Source organism: Diabrotica undecimpunctata, chromosome 7 (genome assembly GCF_040954645.1).
Source record: "Diabrotica undecimpunctata isolate CICGRU chromosome 7, icDiaUnde3, whole genome shotgun sequence".
NCBI classification, from domain to species: domain Eukaryota; kingdom Metazoa; phylum Arthropoda; class Insecta; order Coleoptera; family Chrysomelidae; genus Diabrotica; species Diabrotica undecimpunctata.
Genome location: NC_092809.1, coordinates 25,687,622 through 25,705,211, shown reverse-complemented (window position 1 = coordinate 25,705,211; position 17,590 = coordinate 25,687,622). Strand labels below are relative to the sequence as shown.

Sequence of the window (17,590 nt, the reverse complement as noted above, 5' to 3'; positions counted from 1 at the left end):
CAGCATCTTTAACAAATCCTTGCCTACTTCGGGCATGTAAAACAACAAAGCGTTTACCTGTATTTTCGTGTCCTTTTCTGATGCTTTTCACACAGTCATCTTGCCAAGTACGTTTATATGCCCCTTTTAGGAATATCCATGTTTCATCTAAAAAAACGAACTGAAGTGGGCTTGGACTTAAAAAATTTCTCATATAATGCCTCAAAAAATACAGTTGTTTGGAGACAATACATGGTTTCTCACATAGCACTCGTCTACTATTTTCTAGTTTGTATGAAAACCCACAATTTTTCATAAGACGCCACAAACTTGTATCAGAACCGTCATAGAGATGCTTGTTTCTGAATTGTGTATTTTAGAACTTTAATTGTAACGTGCTTTCCTTTTGCTTTCATGCCATACAGTACATTTCTAATCTCTCCTTTTATAGTATCGCTGACATCATTAGTCTTTTTTTTGTACATTACGTGACTCTCCTGGTGTAGTAAGAGCTGCCCCTGTCTTGTATTCACTCTTTATTCTTGTCACTGTGCGAAGACTGATTTTCAAAGCGTCCGCTACTCGTTCATGTACCGATGATAACGAAAGCAAAGGTCCGTTGTTTTCTTTTTCTTTTTTAAAATACTCCAATAAATGAACTACACATTGTCGCATTTCTCTTGTTATCGTTTTTCCCGGCATTTTTTTTTATTAAATAGAACAATTAGTTATTCACAACAAAAAATAATAAGTAAAACTGTTCGGAACAAATTCCAACAATGACTGACTAAAATCGACTAAAACAACATAAAATATCAATGGTAATTGCTACAATTATAAACCTATTAGCCAGCTCATTCAAGAACAATGCCACAAGTCATTATTGCAATGGGTATCGGAAGAGAGAGAGTTAATTTATAATAAACTGGAATTTTTAAGGTATCGAGAGTATTATGTAATGGAATTCCACACAGTAAGAGCTCAAACTATTAATTAATTAAAAACTGTTTACTTATAAAAACTATTTCATCAGCTACTTCAAACCTGCACAGATCAGGGTAACATGTTAAAAAAAACACGTCACTGCCAGCTATCTGTATTCATAAAGAGGCCGAACTTATCACCGACACCGTATCGACCAAACGCATCGGTGTTATTGCTACAATACTGGGAGACGTGAGTGGTCTCTTCATTCCCTTCTCATTGCACTTTACCATGACGAACGTGACTCGCACAATTGAATTACGCATCTGTGTATCAGAGAGAGACGAATATTAAAAATTTCGTAGTAGCTTATTTCAGGCACACGCCAAGAACGATGAAAACGAGTATAGTAGGCCCTGAAAACACGAATGATCATTTGAAAATTTTGTCCGAAGTACATATTTTATTACTTGACTTTAAAAAATGGATGAAATAGCGGTATCAAATATCTCCATATCACATGGTAATGTGGTATCACCTCCTTTCGCGATTGAACTATCTATATCTCGTTTTTACTACGTTTAAAGGTTTTAAGATAACTATTTTTAATAATTATGTTTTTTTTTTAAATAGGTATCCCACTGGATACACACTATGAAATCGAACGTGGTCAAAAAGTTGCTGGTACCCTCAGTCCGCTTATACCCAGCAGGAGCATAGACGCAGCAATATTGTAAATGTTAGGATGTGTATACCTTAGAAACAGAAATAAAATGACAATTTAAGAAGGAAACACACTTATCTAAAACGGCAGGGACCTCAGATCGACATATATTTTGAATAATTGTAAATAAGCATGTGCGGGTGATAAACAAAGGTCTCTGAAATGTTTTAGATAAGTGTAACCTCATTTGTTAATACATGGTTGTTGACAAAGTATTTTATTTTTTGATGTTCTTGGGTATTTTTTTCACTTTTTCTTATATCTACATTATAAGCTTAATTTATTTTTATTATATTTACTACTGCTTCAAAAGTTATTGATTTAAACATCATTATTTTTGGACAGAACATGTTTCTGAAAATATAGAATAATTTTTAAAGCTTTGTATATTTTTGCTATCGTTACTATTTTAAAATACGTAAAAACAATCTTTGTATGACCTGCAATAGTAGATAAATAACCAATGATGCGTAAAAGTAATCGTTATCGATCAATTTTACACATCGAAGTTTTAAAAACCAAGTATCACGTTAGAGACTAGAGTGTTAAGTAGGAAGAAAACAATTGAGTCAGAACATAGAAGACTGTTAATATAATTCTTTTGTAAACAATATGTTGCAAAACAGGCATAGAAATGAAAATATCTCGATTTTTTTTACTTTATATCAAATTTTATTTGCATGTATATATTTAGTTATTCAATAAATAATATAATATAACAATAAATATTGTATCTATACTATTTTTTATTTGAATAAAAGATACTAAATGCCACTGCCAGTATCTGTATCTCAAATATGTTTATTTAACTGTGTTTCAAATAAAATGCATGTGTTAAGCAAGCAAGAAGATCTTTGGTATCTTAATTGTGTATAAATTATGTTTTTATCATATAATATCGTGATCCTCTATAATCTGTAGTTGAGCGGTAACTAGAACACGAACTAAAAGAATCTGCATCGCTTTACCTAAAAATGGATTTTTTGATTTCATGATTGGAATACTTAGTTTCTGTAGATTTAGAAGTTAGGGAGTAAAGGGATAATCATCATGTTTCACAATAACAACAGAGGGCAGAGACATCTATATCTAGGTGGTAAAAACGAAATGGTGATAGGAATTGAATGTAAATTACAAAAACATCATCATTAATAAATATTTTCTTTAGAGATTGATTGTAACTTAACAGCATCGTCACTTACAACTAAAAACATCAAAAATGACTAAGGAACGCAAAGTTTTTTTCTCATATATACGTCAATTTTGATAAAATTTTAAAAAGTGACATACCGTTATTAATTTTGATTAGTCATTCTTGGCATTCTTAAAATTAAATTATATGCTCCATTTTTGTGTAATATCTTGAAGACCTTGTCTAGTATGAACATTATGCAGATGAGGAGCAAGCATATTCCATACATGCTCGATGGGATTAAGATCTGGCTACTGTGCTGGCCGAGGTAAAAGTGTAATATTCTCAATATGAAACCAATCTTTTATTGTTGCTGCAGTGTGTGGCCTTGCATTATCCTGCATGTAACGCAAATCAGAGCCTGCAGCAGGTGAAAAATGGAAGGACAAGAGTCTCAATCGAACAGATACGATCAATACTGTATTGATTGCACGTTGACGACCTCCATACCTTCAGCGAAATTATCAAATTGTTTATATCGACGTCACAATCAGACAAGCTTGTGAAAGGCCAGCCTCAATAATATTCACAGCACTTACCATTTGAACATGTTAAATGACGACGCTCCATGACTATAGTTACGTTTAATAATCTTGTTTTAGTAAAATTTTAAAGTAACTACAGACTATCTTTAAAATTTGAAACACTTTGTCATTACAATTTAAATCAATTGTACTTTACATGTAAATCAAAATAAAACCAAATTCATGCCGACTTTTCAGCAAAACTTCGAAGCAGACAAACAGTTCAGATATCTAGGGGCATCGGTTAACCCCAATAATAACACATCGAGAGAAATAAAAGGCGAGTCATAATTGTAAAGATGTGTTATCATGGTATATCAAAGTACTTAGCTAACAAACTTCTGTCTCAAAAAAACTTGTATAAGAGTGTATAGAATACTGATAGTCCTCATTCTCATATGGATCAGAGTCACGAACCCTATCCAAAACAGACGAATCCTCTTTATAAAGAGATTTTAACAGCGCAACCGGTGGGAAACAGAAGACTGGGAAGACCAAAGCTGAGGTGGATAGACGGGACAACACAGGCTGCTTAGAAGATCGGTGTTGCCAACTGGAAAATCCAAACAAGGGATAGCGCAGAATGGTGCAGAAAGCTTGTAAGAAAGGTAGCAGCGGGATGATGATGAATTGTACGAATTTGAGGCGCTGTCACTTTTGCCTTAATAAAACAGTTCAATTGACAGATTAATTTTTATGACATACCTTGATTTGTAAAGAACAAGTTTTCAAATCGAATGGTATGTATTTACAAAAAAAGTTTTTAAGTTTTTGAATAATAGTGGTGTTCCTTCCTTCTGAACCGGAGCACATGCGGAGGAATCTACAATTAGTAGCCCAGAAAATTATTGGGAAGTAGTTGTGAATGATAATGTTTTTAACCTACAATCTATCTGTACAGAAAATTATTCGTGAATAGTTGTCATTGAAGATATTTTTAACTTACAACAATATCTACTTAGCATCAATCTTGACAGAAAATAATTCGGAAGTGGTTGTCATTGATGATGATTCTAATTTAAATTAATCTTTGCAGAAGACTAACTTCTAGTTGGAGAGGAACTACTCCATTCAAGAAATCGGAAAGTCTATTTTTAGACGATTCAAATAAAGCAAAAGCGGGGCCAGATTTTTCTCGTTTGCTTTCTAAAATAAAGTTTTTAGAGAAACTATTCCACTCATGGAACCGGCAAAATGCGGCAAAAATCAAAACAAGCGGTGTATTCTCGATCTGGTTCTAATTACAGCTCATACAGACTTTATAGACACTACTCCAGTCATGAATTCATATTTTCATGACCCAATAAACAACGAAACAAGCGGGATAGATTATTCTCATTAGTATCTTACTCCTAGTAATAATAAATACTATACTCCATGTGTTTCCTCGTCCTAAAAAGTTTTGGCGTTCAAATATAAAATCGAGCAACTTGTTTGTGAAAAAGTTAACGATCATCAAAGTCCTTCTCCAGACGCAAATCCATACTCTAGAAAAGGTAAGCAGTTATCAGAAGTACAGAACAATGAGTTACTATTCCATTTGAGGTTGACAATGATGCAATTTAGTAACACTCACTCAAGACAAAAACGGCAAATGAATGAGTGGCATGAACATTTGATAATTTGTTCTCTGACAACACGCAAGCTTTTTCTGAACCGGGAGAACGTGTGGAGGCATCTAAAATTAGTCGTCCAGAACTTATAAATAATCTCTGCACAAAATTATCGGAAATAATTGCGAATGAGGATGTTTGTAATTTACAAAATCTCTGCAGAAAATGAACTAGGAATAGTTGTCGTTGATGATGATTTCTTACTTACAAGCAATCGCCATTTCATTTTTGCCACCTCGTTATCGATCTCTCTAGCCTTTGTTCTTTGTTATTATTGTCAACACAAGTGATAATTTGAAATAAGCAAGTTGTACGAGGGCTGATACTTTTCGCACTCCTGATCTACTTAACAATAAAAAAGTAGAAAATATTTCACTTTTATTTTTTTGCGTAGCCTTCATTAAGTTTAACAATTTTCTTCCATATATGTTTTAACATTTGTAATAGTTCTCGAAAGAAAGTTTATTCGACGATTATCTGCGAAAACAGTTTACCGCCCAAGTGGTAAGTTTTAGCAAATGTATCTCATCTCAGAACAATGCTTTTCTTCATCTTTAACAGATATTATTTTACACAATCGTATTTTATTTCTTCATCCTAACAGCAGTCAATAACTGTTTCTTTACTGAGCATCGATGGTATTTCCCCCAATGTCAATAAGTCGTTTTTGTACAGTGGATTCACGATCAATAATACCAGCGTATATGCGAAGTGCTTGACTTGATGCTCCATTGTTTAGTTAACTTCCCTTTATTAAACAAGTTTCATCCCTTGCTGTTTTTCTTTTCCTCCCATTTTCGGTTCATCTGACTGGTCCCAGTACCTTTTGCTTCAAAATGCTTATTTTTCTGCTAAACCACCTATACCAACACGTTTCTACTTGTCTATGTGTCATTATTCACTGGCTGTCACAAGTGTCATAACTTTTCTTCTTAAATTTTTTTGGTATATCACATCCAGCAATAAATTTACGACATACTCTCCCCATAAACATTGTTGCTTGGTACCGTTTTTCTGTATTATTTATCTTTATTCTGTTTAAGATTGGTTGTATGTCTAATAAGTACTGCTAACCGTAGTAAAAAAGGCAACAATTTAAAAAAGTGTATAAGTGGGGTCTGCAGAATATTAGTTACACAACATTATATAGGGTCAAATTAGCGCATCAATATAATTGTACAATGATATTTATTTTTAATGATTTGCTATTTATCTTCTTATAGTGCCGTGCACCTATAGTGCGTTGGCGAATTATCTTAAGGCCAGACGTCTGTCTTTTGCGGCATGCAAAAGATCGCCAGTGTTATTTATGCCTGTCCAGTTCTTTATGTTCTGTAGCCACGACATTTTTTTGCGACCTACTCCTCTCTTGCCTTCAATCTTTCCCTGGATGATTAGTTGAGGGATTGCGTATTTTTTTTTTCTCAGAATATGGCTGGTATCCAATTTTTCTTACCTTCATCAAATTGAGTAGTTCTCTCTCAGTATTTGTCTTTCTTAAGACTTCCTCGTTTCTCATCCTATCTGTCCATGGTATGCGGAATATTCTTCGCAACGTCCACATTTCGAAGGCCTTCAACTTATTAATGCAAGGTACTCTTAACGTCCATGTTTCCATGCCGTATAACAATATGGACCATACATAGCATTTAACCATCCTGTAGCGGAGATTGAAGGAAAGATTGCGGTTACATAGTAGCGGTTTAAATTTGATAAAAACTTCGTCTTGCTTGTTCGGAACGGCATTTTATTTCTTGTTGGGGATCCCATTGGTCATTCATCATCATTCCCAAGTATTTAAATGTTTTCACTTGATCGATTGGAGCATTATCTACTTGCAGTTGTATTCTTAAAAGTGCGTTTTTTCTTATTGCCATGCATTTAGTTTTTCCAGCATTTATGTTCAAGCCATATAGTTTTCCTACGATGTTTATTTTATTTAACATCAACTGCATATCATGTTCATTGTCTGTTATTATCGCGGTGTCGTCGGCGTAACGAATGGTATTTATCGGGAACCCGTTTACCTTTATTCCACACTCAGATCCTTCCAGTGATTCTGCAAAAATGTTCTCCACATAGAGATTGAGGAGCATAGGAGACAAAATACACCCCTGTCGCACTCCTCTTAAAATTTCAAACTCTTCGGTTGGTTAATTTATTCAGTCTCACTCGTGCTTTTTGATTCCAATAGAGATTCTGGAAAACTCTTATATCTTTCTCGTCAATGTTAGCGTTGTGTAGCATTTTTATCATTGCGTCATGTTTTACGGTGTCGAACGCTTTTTCATAATCGAGTAATGTTATGACTATATCCTTTCGTAGATTCATGCAGTTTTGTACAAGCGTATTCAAGCAGAAAGCTGCTTCACGTGTACCCAGTCCGCTCTTGAAACCAAATTGTGTCTCACCGCTTAGATCTTCCAGCTTTCTGAACATTCTTGTGTGAAGGATGCGTAGAAACAGCTTAAGCAAATGGCTCATTAAACTTATCAGTCTGTGATCTTTGCATTTTGTCGCTCTTTGTGATTTAGGGATGATTATAAAGGTTGAATAAAGCCAATCCGTTGGAATGTGGCCGGTGTTATATATGGCATTGAAAATTGTTACCAGCATGTCGTTCCTATTTATACATATTCGTTTATATTGTAATTCAGTTTTAATATAGTGATGTCTCTTATATAATGTTTATGCCTTATATTAGTGGAGGATTTAAACCCACTGAAATCCTCCAGCTATTGCGAAGGGCATAGTAGGACACTGTGTTGCGCTTTTTTTACCAAGATCCCTTCACTCCTTTATTATTCAAAATCACATTTACTATTTACTAGTTCTACATTCTCTTTACTTTCTTCCACTTCTCCCCCTCCCCCCTCAGGCTGGAACAGAACCAGATATGTTCCGTATACAATTTAAATATAATAACTCACCTTCGTTTATTGACGATCTAGCAACGTCCTAATGTTACTCAGCCATCTTCACACCCTTCCATCCATCTTCTGTGCTCACCATTTCTCACTTAGGTTCACATGCGTTTCTCTCCGTTGTCAGTTAGTTACATATGCATTTTTTTAATACAGTACGTAGTTTGAAGACGTGTTTTTGGATCTTAAAAGCCCTTATTCATATCTGTATTTCATACAAACGTGTGTACTGCACCATTGAGCTCAACAATCTCGTTGGTACAGGATACGCTAAAATGAAATAAATGACAGTGTTCCTTTTTTAAAAAATCTTAAGTTATATCCATCCTCTCATAATAGAGTCAATGTATACCCTACCGTATTAATATAGGATATAAAGTGAACCTTTTTGTTGTGTCATTCAACTGATAATAATTGTATTTAAAAGTTCACATTAAATCCTTTAATCTAGTAAATTACTGTCAAATATAGGATTCTAGAATGTGGTCCTCTATTAATCCATCGTGCAATTTAATGAAAGTCGTCTTTCTACATGATGTTTTTTTAATCAAGTAACTTTAAAATGATATTGAAACGTAACTATAAGAGATTTTACAACTGTTAATTGGTGGCATCTTAGTTTTTATAATTTCTCTTCGAATACTGCGGCATATAGGTCTTCTGATCCCCCATTTATTATCCTGCCGTTCTTTCCTGTTGCACTAACAACTGTGCACATAATTTCTGTTAATAACTTGTTAATCGCTGCTAGTACATTCTGTTAATTAGATTAATCTAAGGTTAATTACTAATTTTTGTTCCTCCTGAGGATACTTTTTTCATCTTAACACTTTGTTTGTGCAGTTATTATGGATGGTCTCTTCCATAATTTTATATATAGTAGTTTCTTGTCGAATCTCTTTCTTCACTTTTCTCTCGAAAATCTGTGAATGCGTTATCTTGATGTCATTTCTTATAAATTTTGTAATGGGCAGAAAAAAATTTAGACTTAAAAATTCCAATGAAAGTGAAAGGCAAATTTTATAAGATCAAGTATGATCTATGGTACTGAATGTTGGGTAGTTAAAAAGAAAGCTGAACAACTAATGCATGTTGCAGAAATTTGGATGCTTAGACCGATAAGTGGAATAACGAAAAAAAAAAGGTTAAATTAATCAATTTATTAGGAGTATGACAATTAATATCAAGGTGATAAAGCTTCTTCTAGGATGGTGTCAAGTCCTAGAAGGTATAGAAGAGGACGACGAAGATCTGGTAGACCACAGTTAGACACGACATGTCTCTGAAGAAGAATAATATTGGTAGACACAAGATAGCAACTTATGAACAAATGTTTAGGGAGGCAAGGGGAACCCTTAACTCTTCCTCTTGGTCAAAGAACTTATGTTTCACTGCCATAGTTTGTAACGTTACATCTGTTACTTTGGTATACGTACTCTTCAGAGCAATTAATTGTTTGAATAGGCATTTGTGTGAACGAAGCTTACGTTTAAGGTTGTGTCGATTCCAAATAGATATATATTAAGCCAGATACACGTTTTGTCTTTCATAGTGCTTTAGCCCACATCTTAGTTTAACTGGGCTTAGGAATTTATTAATGTTAATCGATGGGACCTTATCCACATTTTTAGAGGTTTTGCTCGAATATGGTATCTGGTCTATTAATACTTCTTTTTGTAATAATGTTTATTACAAAAAGTAGCATTACGAGGTCGTTGTTATAAGCATATTATTATTAAATAATGCGCTTTAGATTTTTTACAGGATTTTGTAAAAAAGACAAAGGAACTAGTTAGTTGTATATGTAGAATATTGTTTTAGTAGTATTTTATTGATATATGTGATGATTTAAATTTGATAATTTTTTGAAACAGTAGTAATCTCTAATGGTCAATTCAAAAGAAAAATGATCTTTTGATCGTGCACATATTCTTCTAAAGTGTCTCACTAGCTGTCTTTCCATTATTACTTTCATGTAAGTGTACAAAGTTAGTTATAAGATAAAACTTTGTTGAAAATACTTTTCTTAGTGTTATTTTTTTATTACGAGTTCTAGAAGGAGTAGGTTTACGGAGTCGGAAATAGCTTATATAGAAATATTTGGCCCATTTTGAAACAAGAAATATTTGTAATAGTGGTTGACGAAAAATTGTTCATTTTTATGAAGAAGGGATCTATTAATTTATTTAATTGTTATTATAAGCTAAACTGATTACAAAGTTTTAGCAATTATTAAAAAAGATTAACAAAAAACTGCTACAATGTATTTGTATATTGTTCGAACTTTTTCGCGAATCACTTACAATTGACATTTCAATTTGTCCTAAATTTTTGATTATTTCTAAATCAATAATACAACATTAGTAGCTTAAAGATTCATGCAAAGTACAATACAAGTTGCTATACTGTTATACGCATCAAAAAGTTAGTAATGCTTTTAGCGAATTTGCTTTAGAAAACCTAAAATACACAATCATAAGTAACTTCTTAAATCTACCCTTTGAAGAACCGAATTCCTAACGTTACATAAGGTTTGGCAGTACATTTATAAATTTGTTAAACTATTTAAAATGAGCTGGATTTGTTAATACGTTAAAAAATTCGAATTTTGGTTAACAAAATATGAAATCGTTATTATATCTATATATCATATAGAAACTACTTATGGAATAAAATTATTTTTATCCAATAATTGTGGTTCCAAAAAGTACTTCCTTGAAATCAACATTTGGATGTACATGGTGATTAATTTATTTGCAATGATGATGGATATTTGTTAAATGAATTAGCCTGTAATTTTTATTTTTTATATTATTGTTCCTATGGGTTCATTGTTCGTTGATATTCTATATTTATGGTTTAAATAATAAAAATAGTGACTGTGTTTTTCGCTCCCCAGCTTTCGCATATCTACTCTAGCATATAGGTCTTATAATTTTTACCACTGCTTTCTATTTAGAACGGTCCAATTACAAAATTTTGCAGTGATTTCGTTTCGCCATTTCTTCTAGTGACCAAACTAATAGTCACTTTGCCATATATTCGGGAGTTGTCACAGTGAACGGTCCATTGCCACAGTTTGTCCACTTATTAGAAACGTCCGTTACTCGGGTTTTCTTTGAATTTCTTCATTTCTAATTCTGTCTCTAAAATCCCAGAATAGCCCTTTCCATAGATCATACAGTTTGGAAATTGTTTGCAGGTTTATGGATGACTGTCATTGTTTCAAGACCGTATATAAAGACTGATTAAAACACACCACGAATAACAAATCGCCAGGAATATATAACATAACCGTGCAAATAAACAAGTACTGAAGATAGTTAACAATCGAGGTCTTATCTTAAGGAATAAAATTCTTAGAAAGAAAAAAAAACTAAAGAACTGCAATGAAGCAGTAACACTGTTACTAATAGCAAAACGTAGACAAATAACTCAACACATACTTAGGGCAAATCACAAAACTGAGTACAGAAAAACAAACCAAGACAATAAAAACAAGAAGACTAGCTTGGCCAATATTTGGTCAACTCTCTTATATACTTCTTCTTCTTCGTCTAGCCATTCACGTCCACATCTGAACATAAGCCTCTGCAAGTCTTCCTTTCCATTGTTTTTTATTGGACGCTACTTGTAGCCAATTTTTCCCGGCAATCCTTTTCAAATCATCTGTCCATCTCATAGGAGGTCTGCCTCTGGGTCTTTTGTGTTGGTATGGTCTCCAGGTTAAAATTGATCTGTGCCATTTGTTAGTATCGCTCCTAGCTACATGTCCCCCATAGCGTATTCCCATTTCAACTTTAATGATTTTTGCACCACATCGGTGACTTTGGTTTTCTGTCTTATCCATGTGTTTGTTTTCTTGTCCTTAAGTGATATACCTAGCATTGCTCTTTCCATCGCGTGTTGAGTGGCCCTAAGTATATTCATATTCTTTTTTGTGATTGTCCATGTTTGTGCCGCATAAGTTAATATCGGGATAATGCATGCATCAAAAACTTTAGATCTAAGATGTAATTGAATTTGTTGATTTCTGAGTATATAGTTCAGTTTACCGAATGCTGCCCAAGCTAACTTTCTTCTTTTTATTTCTTCAGTTTGAATTTCCCTATTTAGTATTATTTTTTGTCCTAAGTATATATATTCTTCAACTTTTTCTATAACTTTATCGTTTATTATTGTCACGGTGTCTTCGGAGTGCATGACTTTTGTTTTGTTTAAATTCATTTTCAGTCCTATTTTAGAAGATTCGGTATGTAGTTCTAAAAGCATGGTTTGCATTTCTTGTAGGTCAGTAGCTATCAGGATTATGTCATCTGCAAATCGTAGATTACTGAGGTAGCGGCCATTGATGTTTATTCCCTTATATTTCCAATTTATGTTTTTAAAAACGTCCTATAAAACTAAGGTGAACAGTTTGGGTGATAAAGTATCTCCCTGTTTGACTCCCCTGTTTAATGGTACAGGGTTCGTGTGTTCATTTTCATTTAGGTAGTATGTAGCTGTAGCTTGGTTCATAGTTTCTTTTATTAAGTTAATATATCTGCTGTCTATTCTACAATTTTGCATTGCGTTTATTACGGCCGTGTGTTCTATGGTATCAAAAGCTTTTTCGTAGTCTACAAATGCTAGGAAAACTGGAAACTTGTATTCGTTACATTTTTCTATTAATATTTTTGTGGTTAACAGGTGATCGGAAGTTGAATAGCCTTTTCTAAAACCTGCCTGTTCATATATACTAAAGAATAATAAATACTCTCAGTAGCTAAAAAACTATAGGAAATAATTATATATTGCAGCAAATGGAATTACAAACACTAACTTAGGAAGACGAAAACTTGATAGTCAGATGGCATAAAACATTTTTGACCTACATGGTTGTTCTTGTCTTATTAATTAGATATTTATTTTGAGTTTTATATGCTTAGATGCTTGATGTAATTGTTCTTTTTTGTCATCTATATTAGTGCCATAATGTCTATATACAACTTTAAATGTAGAGATACATTGTATGCTGCACTTTTCTCAATTAGAGTTCATGTTGAAGGTAGTCAGCAGCACTGATTCTCTTTCGTAAACCCGCCTGCTCCACTGGCTGATAGGAAAATATAGAAACATACTGGCTGATTCATTTAACAAAATTTGGACATTTATAACTGCAAATGAACGAAGGAAGCACTCTGCAAATTCAAATACTGAGTTAACAGAAGTACTGTTTGGACAACAATTTTTCTTCTGTCCGAGCTTTTTTAAAAATTTCTTAAAACATCAAAAGTAACTATATTCCATACTATATCCAAAGAATAATACTAACAGAACTATTTATCCCTCGTCTATTTGCCTTTGTATTTGATTACAAATTTTGGTACAAATTGAAGATCAAAACTAAAACTTAAGAACAACCGTTTACTCTACAGACCCTACATTGCCCGAGACTTGATACTGTATTCGTACTTGTACTCATTGGTCTAACGTTTGAGCTCTGTTGCGAAGCAAAGATAAACTGCTTTATTTTTTTACATTTTACTTAAAGTAAAACGGAGGTCTCACGGATATAATTGGTTAAGATGAAGAGATACTAGAAAATAATCTGAATTATCCAAGTGAATAACATATTTACCTCTAATATCATAAAGTCGTTATTCCAGCGAAAAAATTCAAGATAAATACAACGGTAGTATGATTTTTTTTTTAGAAAATGTAGCATTGTCTATTTCAGTACAATGGAAAATAAGTATGGATGTAGTCGAATTGGTTAATAGATATAAACTTATCCTGGCTGTGGTGCATTTCCAAATACCGCTTCATCTTATTCAACTAACTTAACTTCCTCTCACAAGAGCAGAGAACATGGTCAGAATCCAGAACGACCTTTTAAGACCCTTTCATTGCAAAAATGGACTAAAGGAGGCTGATGGGCTATCGCGTTTTTTATTTAACCTTGCTCTAGAAAAAGTAATTCGAGAATCCCAAATTAACACAAATGGCACTATCTTTAACAAATATGTAGTTGTTGGAAATGCAGATGACATCGGCATCACAGCTCAAGTCCACAGAGACCCTTACCTATGCATTCCGGTAGTTAAGTGCATCAGCACAGAGAATAGGACTAAATATAAATGCCCAAACGACCAAATATATGTGTTGTTATAGGTCAAGCAAAAGGACACCTAGAAGAATAATAATTGACGTTATATAACTGGAAGGTGTGGATACCTTCCTATACCTAGGCTCACTGTTGACTACTCGTAAAGGCAACGTCAGCGAAGAAACTGAAAGAAGAATAGTGCTTGCCAATAACTGTTACTATGGCTTGAGAAGACAGATAGCCTCAGCTCCTTTTTGGAGCAGACGTTGCAATTTTGAGTTCTATAGAAGTTTCGGGAACCTGACGTTGTAAAATTCATTAGGGTAGAACGCCTTAGATGGATAGGGCATGTAATTAGGCGATAGGAAGGTGAAACAGTCAGAAAAGTGTTTAACTGATGGGACAACAAGCCAGAGGAAGACCGTGACTTGGGTATCAAAACAGATTAGACGATGATTTAAAATATATTGGAATTAGAGCATGGAGAAGAGTTGCTAGAGACAGGGGTGAATAAAGGATTGTTCTAAAGAAGGCTTTAACGCATAACGAGCTGTGATGCCACTGATAATGATGAAATCGAATAGCTGCATGATATATAAATATGATATGAATATGATTATATAAAACGCAATTATTATGGTGGAGATTATATTACATCTGACCAATATATAGGAAAAAAATTCCGGATAAAATTTATGAGCGATGAGCGAAAGAAAAACTAAACGATCGAAAAGTCATAGGGACGAAAGGAGGCAACAATATGACGTGGATCTATCGTACCCACGATTTCAATATAAAAGTATTAACATTAAATATTAGCATCTAAAATGATCTGTGAGTAAACAGGGCAAAAGAGATAATAGCAACGTTATTTAGAATAACAACAAATAAACAACTTTATTGTTAATTGGTATCAGATGGTGCCTCTCATAATATTTTATATATGTTGATAAATTTTTAATTTAATAAAGTGAATAAAAAGCTAACATTCTGGGATAATATAAAACTTTGTCGCACAAATGTATCAAATTGTATCTGATACGAATTTATTTTTTTAAAGGTAAATAATAATTAATTAATTAATCATTCCAGTAAAAATATTTAGATGGTGATAGACATTAAACCCCAAGATGATCTTTTGTTATTTATGGTACAAAAATAAGAATATGTGAATAATACGAATAGACGAACGGTAATTCACCTACAATTTTTTTCGTTAGGTTCTCCTGAACATATAATCTGCTTAACAATTTAACATAAAAAAATATACAATAAATGTACTGAAAGCCATTAAATGTATGCATTTCTAAAACGGGACGGGTGTTCTATTAAAGTTAATACATAGTTGTTACTTAATTTATGTCCTTTTTTAATTGTAAATGCTCTACTTCTATTTTTTAAAAAAGAGCTTTTAGAATTGCTGTCTAGAAACCAAATTGTTGATTGTAACTGTAAGACTTATTTATATTTCTGCTCCCTTTTTAGGTTTATATTGCCAATCGACTCTGCAGATGAATATATTTAAGAACCGAAAGTATTTTTAGCTATTTAGTAAAAAGTATATCTAAGATGAATAAAAATAAATAATTGTTTTAAGTACTAATGCGTTTTTGTTCTTCCTTAATTTCATGAATATTTTATATTACAGTTAAATAAATGATACAGGATTAGAAGTTCAAGAAATGAACATACAGCAGATACATCTTGGATATACATATGGTAGTATTGAATAATCTATAACAGCGTTTCTTAACTTTTTTCAGTCCGCGGACCCTAGAAAATCAAGCATGATTTTAAGGACCCCTCTTAATACAGTACACAGGAATAAGTTTAGAAAATCTAACAATAAAACACTGAAAACTTTTATTTTCAACATTTCCACAAAATTTATTTTAAATTATTATCACTACAGCTGTTTCAGCAGAATGCCTTTCTCAAGTGATCTATTCTTGGTATGTGTTTACACTTTATAGTCCTTAACTGAATAAGCTGAGGAGGGGAGTACTATTTGTCTCAATTATTCAGAATTATGTCTGTATTTTTTAATTTGTTAATTTCCATATATTTGAATAAAGATAGCTTAAGGACTTTATCTTGAATGTGAAGAATTTTAAATTCGTAATTAAAAGAATGATTAAGGTCTAGATTAGATCTAGAAGGTTAAGTACGTACGTAGAATCTGTTTTTCTATTATTGAAAGCCCCTTTATGTTCTGTTATACCTTTGACAAAAGTTGTACCAGTTTGACCGATGTAAGTTTTTGGGCAGTCGCCACATTTAAGTTTGTATACACCACTGTGTTAGTGTTTTTTCTTTTGGTTCTTGTTGTTCTTAATATATGTGCCCAAGTTGTTGTTTGTTATAAAAGCTGGTGTTATTCCTTTCTTTTTTATGGGTTTGATTATATATATATATATATATATATATATATATATATATATATATATATATATATATATATATATATATGATACGAAAGTTCCGCGGGAGTTATATGTGCTTACTGTAGTTTCCCGGGTTTGAAACCGCGTTGAATAATTTTTGTTTTGATAAAACCCATTATTTTAACGACGTTTCGGCAAGGTCGCACTTGCCATTGACAAGTCAGGTAGTAGCGCTTCTCGCTGATGCTTGAAGTTAACTCAAAAATGTGAAATGAAAAAGTGAAAAATTAATGTTCTGTAAATAAAACTTTTTAGTAGGATTAATTATAATTACAATTTTTTTAGAATAAAGCATTGCGTGGGGTGCCCATATGTTAATAATTGAAAGAATTATATTACACTATAAATAAATATATTTTATAAATATATCAAAATAATTATGGAAACAATTGTACTGTAAAATCCGTAAACTAATTTTCGAAACCAAATTCAGATTTTTGCTTTAAGCTTTGCCTTCTAAGAATTGCAAGGCAAAACAGACGTTGATAAAGATGTTATTAGAGACATGGGGAATCTAAAATTTGCATTTCACAACATATCCCCTCAACTAAGCAAAAATCCTTAGCGAATTGGTTTCTAGTACTCGTACAGAGTACGGATTTTATATCAGATGTCGCTATTTGCGTCCATTCGAAGCCGTGTTGGAGTTGCTTCCTAAGACAGAATAGATTTATTTTCACTTTCAGAGCGACTGTGAGTAGCCGTTCTGAAGAGCCCTTTTAGGGCGAAATACGTATAAGCGGATACACAGACGCACGATACTTGAAATCAAATCTTAACTGTCTTTTTTTTTAATTGTACTGTAATTTTTGAAGGATATGACAGCTTAACAACGAAAGCTACTGAAAGAAGCCGACGTGAAAAATGCATAGCATCTCAAAAAATAATGTATTTACAAGTTCATAGTTGGTTGTACGGAGGAGTTTTGAATGTAACAGACTGGGGATGGGAGGTCAAAGAAAATTTCTATCATTCAGTAAAGATGACACGGTCTCCTGGTCCACAAAGTGTTATGAGTTGAATTATTTGCAGTTGCAAAAAGACTGCAACTCATGTGGTTGTAGAAAGAAGGGCTTGGTTTACAATTTGGGATATAAAAATTGTGCTGGGTCTAATTGCACGAATACAGAGAAATATAAAGAAAATCAATTATTTGATACAGAAGATGAAGAAGATAG

General features: G+C 33.0%; 1 protein-coding gene across 2 annotated transcripts in view; it reads left to right on the top strand.

The window, feature by feature from the left end:
- The window catches only part of LOC140445091 (hippocampus abundant transcript 1 protein), an 86,711-nt gene extending 71,144 nt beyond the window's left edge, over positions 1–15,567 (top strand). For both annotated transcript variants that reach the window (XM_072536906.1, XM_072536907.1), the window contains exon 7: positions 1,537–15,567. In XM_072536906.1, coding sequence (XP_072393007.1) covers positions 1,537–1,640 — 104 coding nt within the window. In that variant the 3' untranslated portion in view covers positions 1,641–15,567. The remainder of the gene's footprint in view (positions 1–1,536) is intronic.
- The last annotated feature ends 2,023 nt before the right edge of the window (positions 15,568–17,590 follow it).